At 37.7% G+C, this 19,189-nt stretch overlaps 1 protein-coding gene across 1 annotated transcript in view; it reads right to left on the bottom strand.

The window, feature by feature from the left end:
• Positions 1-654: 654 nt before the first annotated feature.
• SAMD8 (sterile alpha motif domain containing 8) overlaps positions 655-19,189 on the bottom strand; it is a 64,075-nt gene continuing 45,540 nt past the window's right edge. Inside the window, exons 3-6 of the mRNA XM_036265705.1 lie at positions 14,406-14,501; positions 12,233-12,350; positions 3,331-3,481; positions 655-3,165 (exon numbers count right to left, since the gene is read on the bottom strand). Of these exons, the coding sequence (XP_036121598.1) occupies positions 2,861-3,165; positions 3,331-3,481; positions 12,233-12,350; positions 14,406-14,501 (670 nt within the window). The 3' untranslated portion in view covers positions 655-2,860. The remainder of the gene's footprint in view (positions 3,166-3,330; positions 3,482-12,232; positions 12,351-14,405; positions 14,502-19,189) is intronic.

Raw genomic sequence — 19,189 nt, 5'->3', positions numbered from 1 at the left:
AAAACATCCTACTCCTTACAAACTTCAAGTACCCTTCAGTAGCACTGCCCAGTATAGACTTCAAAAAAAGGAAGGAAGGAAGAAAGGGAGGAAGGGAGGGAGAAAGGGAGGAAGGGAGGAAGGGAGGGAGAAAGGGAGGAAGGGAGGAAGGGAGGGAGAAAGGGAGGAAGGGAGGGAGGGGGAAGGAGGAGGAGGAGGAAGAAGGAAGGAAGGAAGGAAGGAAGGAAGGAAGGAAGGAAGGAAGGAAGGAAGGGAGGGAGGGAGGGAGGGAGGGAGGGAGGGAGGGAGGGAGGGAAATGAAAGGGAGAGGGAGAGAGAAATAAAGAAAAAGAGAAAAGAGGAATGGCCATGCTGTCCCAGGAACGTAGAAAATGCATCAAAGACTTTCAATATAACCTCCAGTTTGCATTCCCAAACCAAACTTTCTTGGTTCCTTCTATACTGAGGTCTCAGTGTTGAATGATGCAAGCCTCTCACAAGTCTGCAACTACAGCACCCAGTACAAGGTCAAAAATATGTAGATCTAAGGCATGTAGCTTCTCTACCTAGCCACATTCACAACCAACATGTAAGTGTCAATTTCCACCTCCACTATGATTTAGATTTTAAAAAGGAAAAAAAAAAAAAAAGACAAAATCTGGAAATTTCTGGACAAACAAAAAGTGACAAAAATACAGGTTTCACATTAAGAAAAACAAACAAACAAAACAGAAGGGAATTTTGTCTCAAAGTTTTCCAAGTAAGAGACTTGGAGATGTTTGGTTTGTGTAAACACTGCCTTGTAACACTTACAACAATAAATTATAAGTCTAGCTTACCTTTTCCTCAAAACAGATTTGATAAATGCAAGGCTCTAAGCTATTTTACAATCCTCACTGCAGTCTGCTGTTAGGCACTGTCAATTCAAGAGCTCTGCAAATTAGTTGCAATTTATTTTTTTCTATTTTGTTCTAGAATAGAATCCATATGAAGGAAAGAAGACTGATGGTAGGAAATTTACCATTAAGTAGCTATTTAACTTTCTTGACTTATTGTTGCCACAGATTTTTTTCAAACATTTCCCCAAAAGCCAACATTAGTCCTTCCCTAGCTAAATTCAGTCCTGTACTGTCATTTGGGGGGAAAATGACAGTACCACATCTTTTGATGTCAAAGGTCAAACTCCTCTGACGGGCACAGGAAATATCCTTCACCCTTCAAAATTGTGTAATTTCCTTAGATGATATATTGGCATTTTTGTCCCTAGCATGTAATAGAATCAACAATTTAAGATACTGTAAGATTCTGAAGTATTACATTTAAAAGCATAATAAAACAAATCGCCTTGTGCCATTTCTCAAGTGAGAAATAAAAAATATAATCAGAGCAGACTCAAACTGGGGCCACTCAGCACTTGGCTAAAACTTGTTCGCATATTATTCCTTTCCTGCCCAATCCATTTAGGCTTCTCTGTAGTTTATACAAGGGTGGGAATATAACTCAAAGTGCAAAAATAAAATATTTCACCCATATAAGGACCAGGTTCCTGCTAACTGGCCTAATTTTAGACCTCAATATGCCAGCAACTTTTCTAACTCCTTGTTTTAAAATGGAATGTAAAAACTACACAATTAATAGTCTATGTGGCTCAGCTTATCAGCTGGGGTTCAAATTCCAATTCCACAACCATCCTGTCATTAATTACTCTAAAAAAATCATCAAAAGTGAACTGACAGATTTCATCAGAGGTCAAATTACGTACGGTACTAAATTTCTAGTGTTGTAAATAGCAACTAAGTTATATCACTTCCTGACTGCCAAAGTAAGACTAAATATAAAGAATGTATGTACACAATTGTGTTTAAAAAATAAAAACCTTTCATACCCAAATATGTCTGTGACTGTTTACTTCTGATAGCCAAGAATGAGAAATTTCAAAAACCAAAAAGTTATACTATGCTTGCAACCTGCTATAAATTTCTTTTCAGGAAGAAAAAACATTTTTGCATGCCTATCTCCATACTTAAGGACCTAAGAACTTCATCTAACATTTGGTAAAACACTCCACTGTTTTGCTCATTAAATAACATCATTATAAAGCATGAAACTAAGCTGTCATCTAACAGCTGTAGCACAAAGTTCTTCCAGTACCTGCAACACTAAAATTCAGCCAATTTCATTTTTATGGATGCAGCCCCCCCCCATGAGTTTATGGTCACATCGACCCCTCAGAGCAAAGAGGAACTGCATCTCTTGCTGTGTCTTTGGGGAAAATGCCAGCACTCTACTTGTACTGTCACCTCACGGCCCCTTTCTCTTCTTGTTGCAGGCATCTGCTATGTTCAATATACTTTTTAAAAATATGTTAGATGCCAAAAATTATGTTAGTAAAACTGATTAGTTTCCAGAATTGCATTTTTAAAAAGACATAGAGATTAATTCAAAGAACAAGTACTGTTCATCTGGTAGGGAATTTTCCTTTGGAGATAATAAGGAACTTCAAAAAATATTATTTCTTGACTGGAGTCTGACTGGAAATATAAAATAAAAAAAAGTTTTCAACCAACAAATTGCTTAAGTTCAATAACCAAATACTCAACAGGTAAGGGAAACAGCCTTACTTCAATCACAACATTACTTCTGCCTAAAGGGAAGGGGCAAAAAACATTTACTTAAGCTTTCTGTTCAAACAGGTAAGGACTCTTGATTGTTCCTTCTCGCTTTCTATAGTCACAGCCTTGCTCAGAACTGGGAACTTTACTTTGTCAACATAAAAGCCAAAAAGCAAGGCGTCCAGGAACAACCTAGGGGGAGAGAGTAAAATTATTCACTTTCAAGAATTATTGTATATTTAATCATGAACCCACAACAAAGATAGTCTTCATCCAATTAGTCTTTTCATTATTGCTGGTTTTGAAAATGGCCAACAATATTCATTAGGTACTGTACCATTAACATTACATTCAAAAAAAGAAAACATGGGGAACCAAATTCTTGCTCTCCTACTCTGCTGATACGCTCTAGTATTAGCTAGAGTGTGGTAGTACAAAAAGAGTCTTGTTGTGATATAAAAGGCAATAAACACATCAATGGAATAATGTTCATGGGCAGCCAAAATGAAGAAGATTCCAAAGAGATTGAGAACCCAGGATAAAGTGTGCAAGAAATTCCAGCTTCTTGGTGTATCTGGGAAAAGAACAGAAAAATCATTTAAAAATGACATTCCTTCCAAAGCTTCTCAGAAATGTTCCTTAGGTCAGTCTCCCATTCTTCATAAAACTTGACACCCTTCCCGTAACTCCTCCGCAGTTAGTCATCTAATATGCATACGAACACTAAACAGATACTTACATTCAGTGACAAAGAAATTCAGCATAGTTAGGACGACTGTGTGGCCACTGAACATGTAATCTCCACAAGTGTGAACACCGGTGAGAGTCATACCGAAGCCACTCCAAATGGCAAAGGCCCGGTGTAGCTTCTCCCAAACACTGCCATATATCTATAAAGAAAGATAAGAATCAGTGTCTCAAATCCTTAGGGAGGTAAGAGATCGGAACATCCGCTCCCACTGAAATTCAAATGCTGCCTGGCGGGGTAGTAGCTCAGCTGGTTAGAGAGTTGTCCCAATACACCAAGGTTGTGGGTTCGATCCCCAGTCAGGGCACATAAAAGAATCAACCAATGGATACATTAATAAGTGGAACAATAAACTGATGTTTATGTTTCTCTCTCTCCTTCCTCCTCTCTCTAAATCAATAAATTAAAAAAAAAAAAAAGATACTCAAATGCTGAATGACTTAGAAATAAGATCTAAGCAAAAGCAACCAGACTCCCAGTCTAATTAATTCCAGATATCAAGAATGGGTGGTAAAAGCTCGACTGTACTCAGAAATATTTGATAATTAAGTAAAATCAATGTAATTCAAACTTCTTTACTAGGATTGTCTTTATAAGAAAAAAGTCATTACAATACAAAAATATTTCCAAGTTTTTAATCCAATAATAAAATAGCAGTATTTGGCTGTTCTTTCCAATAAGAAATAGGCTATGAGAGAGACAATGGTAGGCTAGGAAAGAGACAATGGCTACCAATCAACATCCATTCTCTTCTTCTTCAGTGGTAACAGAATTTAAAATCTATTTAAAGTGGCAATGAACTCAACCAAAACACTGCGTTCCCAGCCTCCCTTGCAGCTGGGTGTAGCTATGTGACTAAATTCTGTACAATAAGACATTAGTGAAAGTATCAACAAATTCTGGGAAGGTTATTTAGAAAGGAAAGAGACAACCTCTTGGAGGAAGTTTTTTCTACCTTTCCTTCTTTTAGCCTACAAATCAGACATGATAGATGAAGTCCCAGCAGCCATCTTGGACCACAAAGTGGTCTTGAAGACGCAGGCCAAGTGTTAGGAGAGCAGAAAGACAGAAGAATCATGAGTTTTATGTTTTTTTGTTTTTGTTAATCCTTACCTGAGGATATTTTTTCCATTGATTTTTAGAGTGTGGAAGGGAGGGAGAAGGAGAGAGAGAGAGAAACAGAGAGAGAAACATTGATATGAGAGAGACATATCGACTGGCTGTCTCCTGCACGTGCTCTGATTGGGGCAATGGATCCAACCTGCACCCAGGTGCATGCCCTTGACCAGAACTGAACCTGAGACCCTTCAGTGCTCAGGCTAACATTCTAACCACTGAGCCACATGGACCAGGACAAATCATGAGTTTTTGTTTTTGTTTTTTAATCCTCACCCAAGGACATCTTTGCATTTATCTTCAGATAGAGCAGGAGAGAGAGAGGGGAAGAGAGAGAGAGAAACATCGATGTGAGAGAGACACTGAGTGGCTGCCACCCACCCAACCCAAACCGGGGCCGGGGACAAACCGCAACCGAGGTACATGCCCTTAGTGGGAACCGAACCCGGGCCTCTCATGTCCGCAGGCTGATGCTCTAACCGCTGAGCCAAACTGGCCAGGGCGAGTTTTTATTTTTTTCAATAATTTTTCTTTATTGATTTTAGAGAGAGAGGAAGGGAGAGGGAGAGCGATAGAGACATAGATGAGAGAGAACATCGATTAGCCACCTCCTGCATGCCCCCACTAGGGATTGGGCCCACAACCTGGGCATATGCCCTGACCAGGAATCTAACTGGCGACCTCTTGGTGCATTGGTGGACGCTCAACCACTGAGTCATACCAGCCAGGCTGAATCATGAGTTTTTGATGACTCATAAAACGTTATCATATCTGACCTGGAGTACCTACTCTCAGAGACTTCTCTTTTTTTTTTTTTTATCCTCACCTGAGGACATTTTTTTGTTCAGGTAGAGTGGGAGGAAGAGAGAGGAAGAGAGAGACATCGATGTGAAAGGGACACATCGAGTGGCTGCCACCCGCACGACCGACCAGGGCCGGGGACAAACTGCAACCAAGGTACATGCCCTTAGCGGGAACCGAACCCAGGTCTCTCGGGACCGCAGACTGATGCTCTAACCGCTGAGCCAAACCGGCCAGGGCTCAGAGACTTCTCTTATGAGAGAATAAGCCATTCTTTGTTTATTAAATCAAAGCCATCTTTTTTTTTTTTTTATCCTCACCGGAGGACATTTTTCCATTTTTTGTTCAGATAGAGTGGGAGGGAGACAGGGAGAGAGAGAGAGAGAGAGAGAGAGCGAAACATCGACATGAAAGGGACACATCGAGTGGCTGCCACCCGCACAACCCAACCAGGGCCGGGGACAAACTGCAGCTGAGGCACGTGCCCTTAGCGGGAACCGAACCTGGGTCTCTCCGGACCGCAGGCCAACGCTCTGACCGCTGAGCCAAACCGGCCAGGGCAAACCAAAGCCATCTTAAATTTCCTGTTATTAGCAACCAAACCTAATACTGACTCCTACACATAAGCTTAAAAAAAGCAATCCATTTTGAGGAAGAGTTTGAACAACGGTCACATACACACACCCAAAAAGGCATTTAACATATAATAATACAAAAAACTGTTAAAATTTTATGTACATTCATTATGAGCAAGGCACGCTACTAAGTGCTTTATGTGTTACTGCACTGAATTTTCACAACAATCCTATGAAGTAATTCAATTGTGCAGATGAGGAAACTGGTTTAGAGGAATCACACAGCTAGTAACATAATTCATGATATGAATCCAGGGAGTCCAATTCCAAAACTCTTATTTCTTGAATACTCTATTGTGGCTAATGAACAAAAGAAACTGAAATCGGCAGTGAACAGTAAACATATTTAGGTATTAGATAATAGTCTAGAGACACAGGTTTAGGCTTTAACTAAATGTTTCCATCGCTTTGGTTGTCAGATAGTTTTCAGTCAAAGATTAAGAAAATACGTTAGTCACTTATAGTCAAAGATTGTAAAATATGTTAGTCATGTCCTGAGGGCCTGCCTGTAAACAAGTTTCAGGAAAAAATGTTTAAAAGTACACTTTGCTTGAGATAATAGAAAAATTTTGCTAATTACGCACAAAATCATAGCTTAAACATTAACAAAGGTTTCGAGATACTTAGTTTCTGCTTTATGCTTTAAAGATGTCATTGACAAACAATTATGAAATATTTTGTAGAATCCTGGTTCTGTAACCAGATAGATCACCCAGTCACAGTGAAAAAGGCACCAAATAAGATGATATCAGGAACTGAATTAATCAGACTAAGGAAAACCACAAAGGCTTGCATAAAAACTAACCAATCAGCTTCCCCCTCAGATCCTAACTCCTAACCCTCAATCTCTGCCTTTAAAAACTCTTGACCAATTCATATGATCTCACTTATTTGTGGAATACAATGAACATAACAGTTTGAGGAATGGGGTCGTCCCAGAGACGCGGAAGCGGGGTACAGACTGACAATCCCCTAAAAAGTGGGGAGGTGGGGGAGGGATAAACCACAGAACTTATATGCATGTATGCATGAACAGTGGACATGGACAACAATCTGGGGAAGGGGCAGGGAGGGAAGGGGAGGGGGGAATCAGTGGGGGGGGGGGAGGAGAAACATCTGTAACAAAAATTAATCAATAAAAAAATAAATAATAAATAAATAAATAAATAAATAAATAAATAAATAAATAAATAAATAAAAACTCTTGACCAAAAGCCACTGTGGACTTGGGGTTTAAAGCTATAGTTTCCTGTTCTCCTTGCTTGGCACCACGGCAGTAAATGGCTTCAATTTCTCCAATGCAAAACTAAGTGTTCAGTGTTCAGCTTTGCTGAGTATGGAGTGGGCTGACACCCTTGGTTTGGTAACAAAACGTCTTCAATAGATATAACAATTTCATTAGAAACCTCATCTGCTGATTATACACTACCCAGCTTTCCCTTCCTGCCTTAGTTGAGGGCAGGAGAGTAAGAAGAATTTATTACTAGAGAAAAGAGAAGGTACTAAATACACAATTTGGTTCTTTCATGACTTCTGATGAAAATGGGGTTAGAGTTGTTACTCATGAAAGTAAAAAAATCAGGCAGTGAAGAACAGAGACTGCTAGGAACAAGTCTTAGCCACAGGAAACAAGTAACACAGTCAAAAAAAATAAAAAAAACAATCATTGCTCAATTACTCAAGTCTTCCTATCTTTTCTAATCTTCAATATCCTGAATAGTCTTCCAGGAAAATAAAGTTATAACTACACAACAGAATAAGATGATCTGATAAGACAAGGTGTAAAAATTTGCTTTAAGCATTTCTTTCCTTAAGGTGAGTCCATTAATTTAAAAAACAGGCTTGTTCTTTGTTCTGTCCCCAAACCTCCTACTTCTGAGAATGAGATTTCAAGCAGTTAATTTATTACAATGAAAATGTCCTACAGAATTCACTGTATGGGATTTGATTGCTAGTTACTGTCACTTTAACTTTCTCTTTTAAAAAATATGTTTTTTATTGATTTTTAGAGAGAGAGGAAGAGTGAGCAAGAGAGAGATAGAAACATCGGTGAGAGAGAAACAATGATCTGCTGTCTCCTGCACGTCCCCTGCTGGGGATTGAGCCCACAACCCAGGCATGTGCCCTGACCGGGAACTGAACTGGGACCTCTTGGTGGATGGGGCAATGCTCAATCAACTGAGCCACATTGGCTAGGCATTAACTTTCTATTCTATTTTTAATGACTGCTGCAAATAATAGAGGTCAATAAGTAGGTTATCTTATAATTAATAGCATTTAGGGCAGATTTGAATAAAAAGCTCCATATATATCTAACTGATAATGAAAAGTAGTCATTAGAGACAGAAAAAGGGCTGTCCATATTGTAGAGGGATGGTATCTAATTTATTTTTGTAGCATATGTTGCAGCCCTATGGGTATATATTTAGTGGTTGACCCACAATTAAATCGTTTGGGTACAGGAAATTCTCTTTTCAGCATAGTAAATCTACATTTTTCTTCTTTTAAATCTTTTAATCAATTAGCATGCTACTTGAGGAAATTATCCTATCCCTACTTCACACCATGTACAGAAATAAATTCAACAGATTAAAAATTTTAATATAAAACAAGACTATAAAAGTTTCAGATATCATCTTTCATTAATCAGAATGGTAGTGACTCAAAAGACTGATAATAAGTGGTGTTGGCACGGTGGTGGGAATACTGGCATGCATACATTATTGGTAATAGTGAAAATTCAACTATTCTAGCAGATATATGAAGAACACATATCAAAATGTTTAATGTGTGTGTTCTTTGATTTCATAATTCCACTTCCAAAAACTTATCTTAAGGAGATAATTAAATAGTGAAAAAACATAAATGTACAAGGATGTTTACAAAAGCATTATTTATAAATCATAAGATTTGAAAACAACCTAAGTGTACATCACTTAAAGACTGGTAAATAATGCAATGGAACACATTGCAGCTATTGAAAAGGTGAAGTATGGCTATATGTATTTCTTCAGAAAAAAGTAAACAATATACTATTAAATAAAACATAAGCTAAAAAACTATGTCTGTAATATAATCCTATCTTTTGTTTTAAAAGTATCTATCCAGATCAATTTATTTGAATGTATTAGCATACTTAAAAATAGCCTATATACCCAAGGCAATGTGCTCAATTAATATTTGACAAAGGTGACAGGAGCATACAGTGGAGTAAGGACAGCCTCTTTAATAAATGGTGTTGGGAAAATTGGACAGCTACATGCAAAAAAATAAAACTAGACCATCAACTTACACCATACACAAGAATAAACTCAAAATGGATAAAAGACTTAAATGTGACTCATGAATCCATAAAAATCCTAGAAGAAACTGTAGGCAACAAAATTTCAGACATCATACGCAGCAGAATTTTCACTGATACATCACCTAAAGCAATAGAAACAAAGGAGAAAATGAACACATGGGACTACCTCAAACTCAAAAGCTTCTGCACAGTGAAAGATACAATCATCAAAATGGAAAGGCTACCCACTGTATGGGAGAGCATAATTGCCAATGATATATCAGATAAGAGGTTAATTTCCAATATATATAGAGTGCTCATACAACTCAACAAAAGGAAGACAAAGAACTCAATTAAAAAATGGGCAGAGGAACTAAATAGACACCTCTCCAAACAGGACCTACAAATGGCTAAGAGACATATGAAGAAATGCTCAACATCACTAATCATCAGAGAGATGCAAATTAAAACAACAATGAGGTATCACCTCACACCTGTCAGAATGGCCGCCATCAACAAATCATCAAACAACAAGTGTTGGCAAGAGTGTGGAGAAAAGGGGACTCTAGTACACTGCTGGTGAGAATGCAGACTGGTGCAGCCACTATGGAAAACAATATGGTGTTACCATAAAAAATTAAAAATTGAACTTCCATTTGACCCAGTGATCCCACTTCTAGGAATATACCCTAAGAAGCCTGAAACACCAATCAGAAAGAATATATGTACCCCCATGTTCATAGCAGCACTATTTACAATAGCTAAGATCTGGAAACAGCCCAAGTGTCCATCGGTAGACAAATGGATAAAAAAGTTGTGGTACATATACACAATGGAGTACTACGCAGCTGTAAGAAAGAAAGATCTCTTATCCTTTGAGACTACATGGAGGAACCTGAAAAGTATCATCCTAAGTGAAACAAGACAAACAGAGAAAGACAAGTATTATATGATCTCACTTATTTGTGGAATATAATGAACATAACAGTGTGAGGAATGGGGTAGTCCCAGAGACGTGGAAGTGGGGTATAGACTGACAATCCCCAAAAGAGGGGGTGGTGGGGGAGAGATAAACCACAGAACTTATATGCATGTATGCATGAACAATGGACATGGACAACAAAGCTGGGGACAGGGCAGGGAGGGAGGGGGTGGGGGGAATCAGTGGGGGGAAAAGGAGAAACATCTGTAACAAAAATTAATTAATAAAAAAAAAAATAGCCTATGTGACTATACACATGACTGTTAAGAGCATTATTTATGGAGTAAAAAAAGAATTTTATGAGCTTTTACTTTTAATTTATATATTTCTATAAAATTTAATTTAAAAATAAAACATTTCATTATTTGTTTATTTATTTTAGAGAGAGAGAAACATCAATTTGTTGTTCCATTTGTTTAAGCATTCATTGATTCTTGTATGTGCCATGAACAGGGACTGAACCTACAACCTTGGTATAAAGGGGAGATGCTCTACCTGTCCAGGGCTAAAATTTGAATTTTTATTATAAACTCATATAACTCTATAATTAAAAAATATTATTCTCCCCCCCTCTTTAAAAATCCTCATCTGAGGATATTTTTCCATTGATTTTTTTTTTTTTTTTTTTTAGAAAGAGTGGGAGGGAGAGAGAAATATTGATGTGACAGAGATACATCAACTGATTGCCTCCTGAACAACCCTGACTGGGGCCAGGAACTGAACCCTCAACCAAGGTACATGCCCTTGACTGGGAATCAAACCCAAGTCTCTTTGGCTCAAGGGCCAACATTCTAACCACTGAGCCAAACCAGCGAGGACTACTTATCCTTTTTGGAAAAATAAAGAAACAAAAACAGCATTTACCTTAAAAATAAAACATTTCCTTTATACTAAATCCTAAATGTTATATTACCCCTCCCACCTTTCTTACTGGTCAGTGTCCTAATACCCGAATAAAGTTCTGTCACCCTTCAGCTCAGGGCTATATTTTTAGCCCTTTATCTCCTTTGGCTGCCTAATCTTCCCTTGTTGGCATTTCAGCTATTTATATTGCAGTAGAAGAACTGACACTTAATTTTATTTTACACTTTACAAACAACATTAAAATAACAAAGGTGTTAATATATTCATTTGAGCATTTGGGAACCCAACTAAAACATGGAGGCTTAGAAAAGTAGGATAATAAGTTCTTTTGTCCAAATTTAAGGAGTCACAACAGCCAATTTTGTATATAAAATACAGGTGATTTTCAGGGTATTTTTATTTTATTTATTTTGTTGTTGTTAATTCTCAACTGAGGATATTTTTCCATTGATTTTTAGATAGAGTGGAAGGGAGAGACAGAGAGAGAGAGAAAAACATTGATGTGAGAGAGACACATCAACTGGTTGCCTCCCACATGATCTCGATCAGGGTCAGGGATTGAATTTGCAACCCAGGTTCATACTTTTGACCAGGAATCGAACCTGCGACCCTTCAGTCCTCATGTCAATGCTCTAACTGCTGAGCCAAACTGGCCAGGGCTTATTTTTTATTTTTTAAAGTTATTCATTACCCAGGTTTTTTTGTTCCCATCTGCATAATCTCTTCTCTCTCAGTTTTACCAGAAGAGATATCTGCAGTATACCAAAACAAGCTACAACGTATAAAACAAAAACCAAAAAAAAATCATACATTATTTAGTATATCCCAGAAAAAGTAAAGTTTAGAGTAGAGTAGTACTATATTTTAAATAGAATATGATCAAACTAACACTTTTTAAAAAGGGGTGATGAGGACAATGAAGGGGCCAGTCATGTGATGTGAAGAACTGAAGATGCTAAGGATAGTGGGAAAGGGAAAATGATTAATTCAAAGGAACTTCTATACCTCTACAGTGGATCAATGGATAGAAGTAACAGAGAGGTAGATTCTGGCTTAAGATTTTACCAAATTGTTTCTAGAGGTTTATTACAGATATTGAAAATACTAAAAAGCACATTTTAATAGTAAAAGCAAAGTCTTAGCCCTTCTGTATATATGGTGCCATCAACCCACCAAGAACAAGCAGAAAGAATGATAAAGGTAGCAGGCTACCTTTCCAGTACACTGTAGGTGCTGTCCTGGAACGGAGAGGGAGGTCACAAACATGGTAAAGCAGCGAAGCAAGAATACAGTGCCCATCAGACTACAGAGCCTTCGCAGAAGTATTGACCTGTAAACAGAGCGACCAAAAAGGGAGAAAGATCAGAAGAGAACAAACAAAATAACCCAGACATCAAATGTTCACTTAAGGGGAGAGCAAACAGGAAAACTGCTAGACTCTTGGAAGAGGACAGAAATCTTAGAGACTAGCATTGTAAAACTTTCTGCAATGATGGAAATGTTCTATAATTGCACTGTCCAACAAGCTATCTATGTGGCTTTTGAGCACTTGAAATGTTACTAGTGCAACTGAGGTACTGAATATTAATTTTATTTCATTTTCACTAATTTAAATTTCACACATGGCTACCACCTGCCATGTTGGACAGTGGAGACCTAAGAGCATCATTTCATTGATAAGAAAATATGGCTAAGAGAAAGCAAAAGAGGTATGTAAAAGAGAAGACAAGCCTGATTCTTAGCTTAGTGTTAGTCCTATTACTCATATATTACTCATAAACTATTTACTTAATGAGAGCTAAAGTCGAACATGTAGTTCTAGGGAATGTTTTGCTCATTAATAGCACTGTAAATTTGTTAGTGATAGTAGCTATCTGCTAAATGTTAACTTTCCTAACTTAAACTTAAGCTATAAAATACTATGTTTTTTTAAACACGAATTTTTATATTAACCTGTTAACCGGGGAATTCCCTTTTCACTGTATGCAACGTTTGACGTATTTATACATCCCGCTCGGTTAACAGGTTAAATATATTTCTAACCAAAATTTCAAAGTGTATTGAGACATGACTTACATTGTTATATTATTTTTTTAAATGTCTTAAACCAAAACAGACTATAAGATACTTAAGTTCAGGGACTATGCTTGACACATTTTCAAAATGCTACTCCCACCCTTAAAAAAAACCACTGAACACGAGGTTAGGTATATTCCAAACTTCAGTGTACACCTGGGATGGAGCCTAGGATTCTGCATTTTAACAAGAGCTCAGGTGATTCTAATGAAAATGGCACAATGACCACATTTGAGAAACACCTCCTTTGACTAATGAAACATGAAAATTTGCATTTAACTGGCACTGCTATGCTTTGTTAAATCTACAAAGGTTTCCTATAAAGCAAACTCTTTCTTGTTTTTAAGAGAAGATAAATTCAAATCTACAGGGTCTTGGAAGATAAAGTTAAACCAGAAAGCATTAGGGATACATATGGTTTTAAATCACCTCTGGTTTTAAGCAATATTGCTACAAAACAGGAGAAAATGAAGTGCAATATGGCCTAAAATAGCAATTATCAGCCTTTCTTTTCACCTTCAAGGCATTGAAATAACTGCTGCTTAGGACCTAAAGCCCATCACTGGTTTTACTCAAGCACTCCCTGGTGAGAAGAAAGAATAAAAAATTCAAGAAAGTGTCCCTATTTCTCTTTAGTGTCCAAAGACAATGAATAGTAGATTCACAAACTGTCTAGTTCTTTAATTTTTTTCTTCACTATGCCTTATTTTTTACTTAAATCAAGTAATTTCCCCCTCATTAAGGTAGGATAGGAGCCTCCCCTTATCCTCCTCTTCTCTTTTTAATGAGAAAAAATTTCTTCCCTTTATATTTCTTGATTAAAGTACCAAAGAACTTCCCTTATTCAGCAACTTTCTCCACTATCTAAAGTAAACCACACTGACTAGGCACGCACGGTATGTGCAAAATAATCTCTTTTTTAATAGGTCTTCTCCAAGCAGAGAACCATTTCCTCCATCCAAACATCTGACCAAAGACTGTCCTTGGAGGAGTTTCGGTCCTTCTACAGAAAGTCACATTTTTCATTTGTTTCCAAAGAAAGATAATGGCTAGATTGTCAATGGTTGGCCCATGTCTGAACATCACTATCTCTGATTCACTGCAAAATACATTCAGAATATTACTAAATATGTAGATATTACCTTGGCTGACTCTTGTTGATCAAAACCAAAATATTTTCCTATGTCAATAACTATAATGACTAGAGAAGGAAATTAACAAGGAAACTGCAAAGGGAGAAACAGATTTGATGACTTTTACACAAGACAGTAAAAACACTTTTATTCTTTTAAAGGAGTAAGTGAAATACCTGTGTTTATGAAGAAGAAGAACCAGGATCCAAATATAGCACAGAATCATGCCACATACTTCTGTCATGGCAAAGGCCCAAGGGATTCTAGGAACGCTAGAACAGAAAAATTACATTTTGGGCTGATGCCACTCTTTTCAGTAAGATACTCGTCTAATAATGACCTTAAAATTGATTTCTATAATTTTTATCTCTTTCAGGAGATGATATTTGGAAAATCTGGGGTGCGTAGGGAACTGTTTCACCAAGTACCCTATTCATCAGAATCTCTTTGTTGTCTGTCATTCCCAGGCATGTTTCTTTGTTAAGAAGTAACAAGCTTTGCTCTGGCCATGAGGACATGTTTCTTTATTCATTTTAGAGAGAGACAGAGACATAGAGGGAGACAGGGAGGGAGAGGGGTAGAGAGAGAGAGAGAAACACTGATCTGTTGCCTCCTGTATGCACCGCAACTAGGGATCAAACCCACAACCTCGGGAATGTGCCCTGACTGGGAATAAAATCTGTGACCTTTTGGTGCATAGGAGGAAGCTCAACCAACTGAGCCACACCTTTCAGGGCTACATTTTCTCTTTTCTTCTATCCTTTCATATTGATCTCTTTCCTCATCAAGTCCACAGCTCCTGTGGTTACCCACTAGTAAACGACATGCCACATTTCTTATTTTAGAAAGAAAGCAAGGAAAGCTGGAAGAAGAGAAGGAGAAAGAGGATGGGGAGGAAGGAAGGAGATGGAAACGAATTAGTTTAAATAGGTCAACACTCTGGGTGGTAAGGATTATTGGTGGTTTTGTTTTATTCTTTGTACCTTCCTCCAAAAATATTTATGCAATGACATGTTAGCTTTATAACTAAGAAAATAAAGGTATTTTTAAAAAGAAAACTTAAAATTTTAAGACATTTAACAGTCTACACCAAACCTTATTTAGAGTAACTTGGTCAATCTTCTTTCAGGAACTCATATTTTACCTATTACCTAGGAAAAAAAACTCCTCTTATATATTTTTAAACTATTACTGCCTTATTTATCTGACATTATTGGGGAAAAGGTTATTTCACATCACAGAAATTTTCAGATAAAAGAAAAGTTCCTTTAAATGACTTCTAAAAATTAAATTTTCAAAATAAACATTTAAAAACTCAACTTTACAATATTTATGATGAAAACACATTTTCTGCCCCACCTCAACCTAAACCTAATTCTTGCTCCCTAGAGACAATCACTTCACTTTTCATGTTCTATTTGTCATATTGTTTAGTCATAAACCTCTCTCTCTCCCTGCCCCCATCCTCTCAATATTACTTCACAATTTTGTTTAAACAATTTTTGGCTTTTTACTTAATGTAAGTTTGTAAATATTCATAGTGGAGTCAATAGAGAACAATAATTAAATCCCTTTCTTGTACAACTTTAAAAAAAAAAAATCCTCAACCGAGGATATGTTTTTATTGATTTTAGAGAGAGAGGAAGAGGGAGGCTGAGAGAGAAATATAGATCAGTTGTCTCCTGTAAGTGACCCAATGGGGGATCAAACCCGAAACCTAGGTTTGTGCCCTGATTGGGAATTGAATCTGCAATCTTTTTGGAGTACAGGATGTCACTCCAACCAACTGAACCACCTAGCCAGAGCATGTACAACTTCTTATAATTTTCCAGAATTAATAACTATTTATTTATTTATTTATTTATTTATTTATTTATTTAATTTATGTATGTATGTATGTATGTTAATCCTCACCTGAGGATATTTTTCCATTGATTTTTTTTTTTTTAGATAGAATGGAAGGGAGGGAGGGGGAAAGAGAAAGAAAGAGAGAGGGAACGAGAGAAACATTGATATGAGAGAGAGACATCCATTGGCTGCCTCCTATACTAATCTGACTGGGGCCAGGGATCAAACCTGAAATCCAGGTACCCCTTGACCAGGAATTGAACTCAAGACTCTTGGTCCTCAAGCCGATACTCTAACCACTGAGCAAAACCAGTCAGAACATAACTTTTTTTTTTTAGTGTGCTCTTTTTCTTGTACGTCTATCAATTTCAGTTTTTCTCCCAGAGCTCTTCTCCCTTTGTTTCTCCTAGAGCTCTTCTCCCTTTGTTCCATTCTAGAATGGTTGCCATTTTCTAGTCCTCCTGCATGGTTATTAGTTGGAATAAAACTTAACCCTCATCTTGGGAATTCCTCTTTTCTAAAATGGATTCTGTTTCCTGAATCGCATATCCTCTTTCTCAGTTTTGATGGTGTGTACCCTCTAGTTGTTTTCTGAGAAAGAGGGGCTGGAGGATAAACTTGCTTTTAGTGTCAGATTCATCTGAGGTTTAACTTACAAACAGAAAAATTTGCCCTTTTTAGTGCTACAGTTCAATGAGTTCGGACAAACATTCAGTTATGTAATCACCACCACAATACAGACACAGAACATTTCATCAGTCCAAAAAGTTCCCTTGTGCCCCTTTGTAGTCAATCCCCGCACTCATTTCCAGCCCTTGGGTAACCATTGATCTGATATGTATCCCTTATAGGCTTGCCTTTTCCAGAATGGCAAATGTACTCACAGTATTTATCCAGGTACCTTTTGTATCTGGCTATTTTCACTCAGAATATTACATTTCAGATTCATCCAAGTTATTGCATTTATAGTTCTTTATCCATTCTTTTTTTATTTTTTTATTTTTTTAATCCTCACCCGAGGACATTTTTCCTTTTTTTTTTGTTCAGGTAGAGTGGGAGGGAGAGAGAGGAACAGAGAGAGAGAGAGAGAGAGAAACATCGATGTGAAAGGGACACATCGAGTGGCTGCCACCCGCACAACCGACCAGAGCCGGAGACAAACTGCAACCGAGGTACGCGCCCTTAGTGGGAACCGAACCCGGGTCTCTCAGGACTGCAGGCCGACGCTTTAACCGCTGAGCCAAACCGGCCAGGGCTCTTTATCCATTCTTTATCTACAATTTCTGTATCACTATACTGGTTGATGGATATTTTGGGCTATTTTCAGTTTTGGGTCATGATGAATAAAGACCATATACAGGTCTTTGCATGGACACATGTTTTCATTTTTCTTGGGTAAATACCTAGGAATGAAACTGTTTAGTCCTATGTTAAGTGTATGTTTAACTTATTAAGAAACTATCAAACTGTTTTCAAAGCAGTTGCATCATTTTGCATTTCTACCAGCAATGTATGACAGTGTCAGTTGCTTTGAATCCTCACCAGACCTTGTTATTATCAATTTTTTTCATTTTAGATATAAGGCTAGACCCAAGGATATTTTTTTAAATTTTAAATTTTAAATAGGTATGGGGTTGGAGAGTAAATATTTCATGACTTGCAAATTTAAACAATATCCTTGGGTCTAGCCTTATATCTAATTGGTAGTTTGCCTGGACCAAGAATTCTAGACATAATTTTCTCTCAAAATATTAAAGGCATTGTTCCATTGTCTTCTAGTTTCTACTGTTGCTAAGAAGTTTGATGTTATTTGGATTTCTAATCTTTGCATGTTACCAGTTTTGTCTCTTAAGCTTTTTAGGATCTTCTGTTATGCTCAGGATTCTGAAATTTTTCACTTCTTGTACTGCTTTTTCAGTGGGCCCTTTCAATCTGAAAAGTCATGACCTTTGGCTCTTCTCCTTATATTATATCTTAGAGATAATACCTTCCCCTTCATTTTCTCTATGTATTCTTTATAAGAACCCTACTTGTTTATTGTGGGGCCAACTGGATCGAGATCGAGCTCACTTTTTCTCCTCTACTTTTCATCTCTGTTCTATATACTGGGCAGTTTCATTAAATCTATGTTCTAATTATCCTGCTGGATTTTAACTCCCCACCACCACCCAAGGACATTTTTGCATTTATCTTCAGATAGACTGGAAGGGAGAGAGGGAGAAAGAGAGAGAGAGAAACATCGACATGAGAGAGACACATCGACTGGTTGCCACCCACACAACCTCAACCGGGCCAAGGACAAAATGCAGCTAAGGTACATGCCCTTAGCATATGGGTTGCGACCCCTTTGGGGGTCGAACAGCCCTTTCCCAGGGGTCACCTAACACATAATAGTAGCAAAATTACAGTTATGAAGTAGCAACAAAAATAATTTTATGGTTGGGGGTCACCACAACATGAGGAACTGCATTAAAGGGTCGTGGCAGTAGGAAGGCTGAGAACCACTGCCTTAGTGGGAACCGAACCCAGGACTCTCTGGTCCTCAGGACAACACTCTAACCGCTGAGCCTAACCGGCCAGGGCTGGATCTTACCTTTCAACTTTCATTTCTTATTTCCCAAAAACCTTTTTCTCTGAGTTTTCCTTTTTTATAGGCTACTATTACTGTCTCATAGAACACAATATCTCTTATCTGTGAAAATATACATTATTATTTGTTTTGAAGTGTTTTTCTGCTCCTTATTTTGTGTTCCCAGTTTACTTTTTCTGTTTGCATTAGTCTGTTTTCCTCAAATGTTTGGTGATTCTTTTTTTTTTTTTTTTATCCTCCCTGAGGACATTTTTTTTTGTTGTTCAGGTTGAGTGGGAGGGAGGGAGAGAGAGAGAGAGAGAGAGAAACATCGATGTGAAAGGGACACATCGAGTGGCTGCCACCAGCACGACCAACCAAGGCCAGGGACAAATTGCAACCGAGGTACGTGCCCTTAGCGGGAACCGAACCCGGGTCTCTCAGGACCGCAGGCCGGTGCTCTAACCACTGAGCCAAACCGGCCAGGTCATGTTTGGTGATTCTTGACTGACCATTTATATTTACAGTGAAGTACTAAAAAAC

This window comes from Molossus molossus, unplaced genomic scaffold (genome assembly GCF_014108415.1).
Source record: "Molossus molossus isolate mMolMol1 unplaced genomic scaffold, mMolMol1.p scaffold_m16_p_17, whole genome shotgun sequence".
In the NCBI taxonomy this organism is placed as follows: Eukaryota; Metazoa; Chordata; class Mammalia; order Chiroptera; family Molossidae; genus Molossus; species Molossus molossus.
This window is presented reverse-complemented; position numbering and strand designations above follow the sequence as displayed.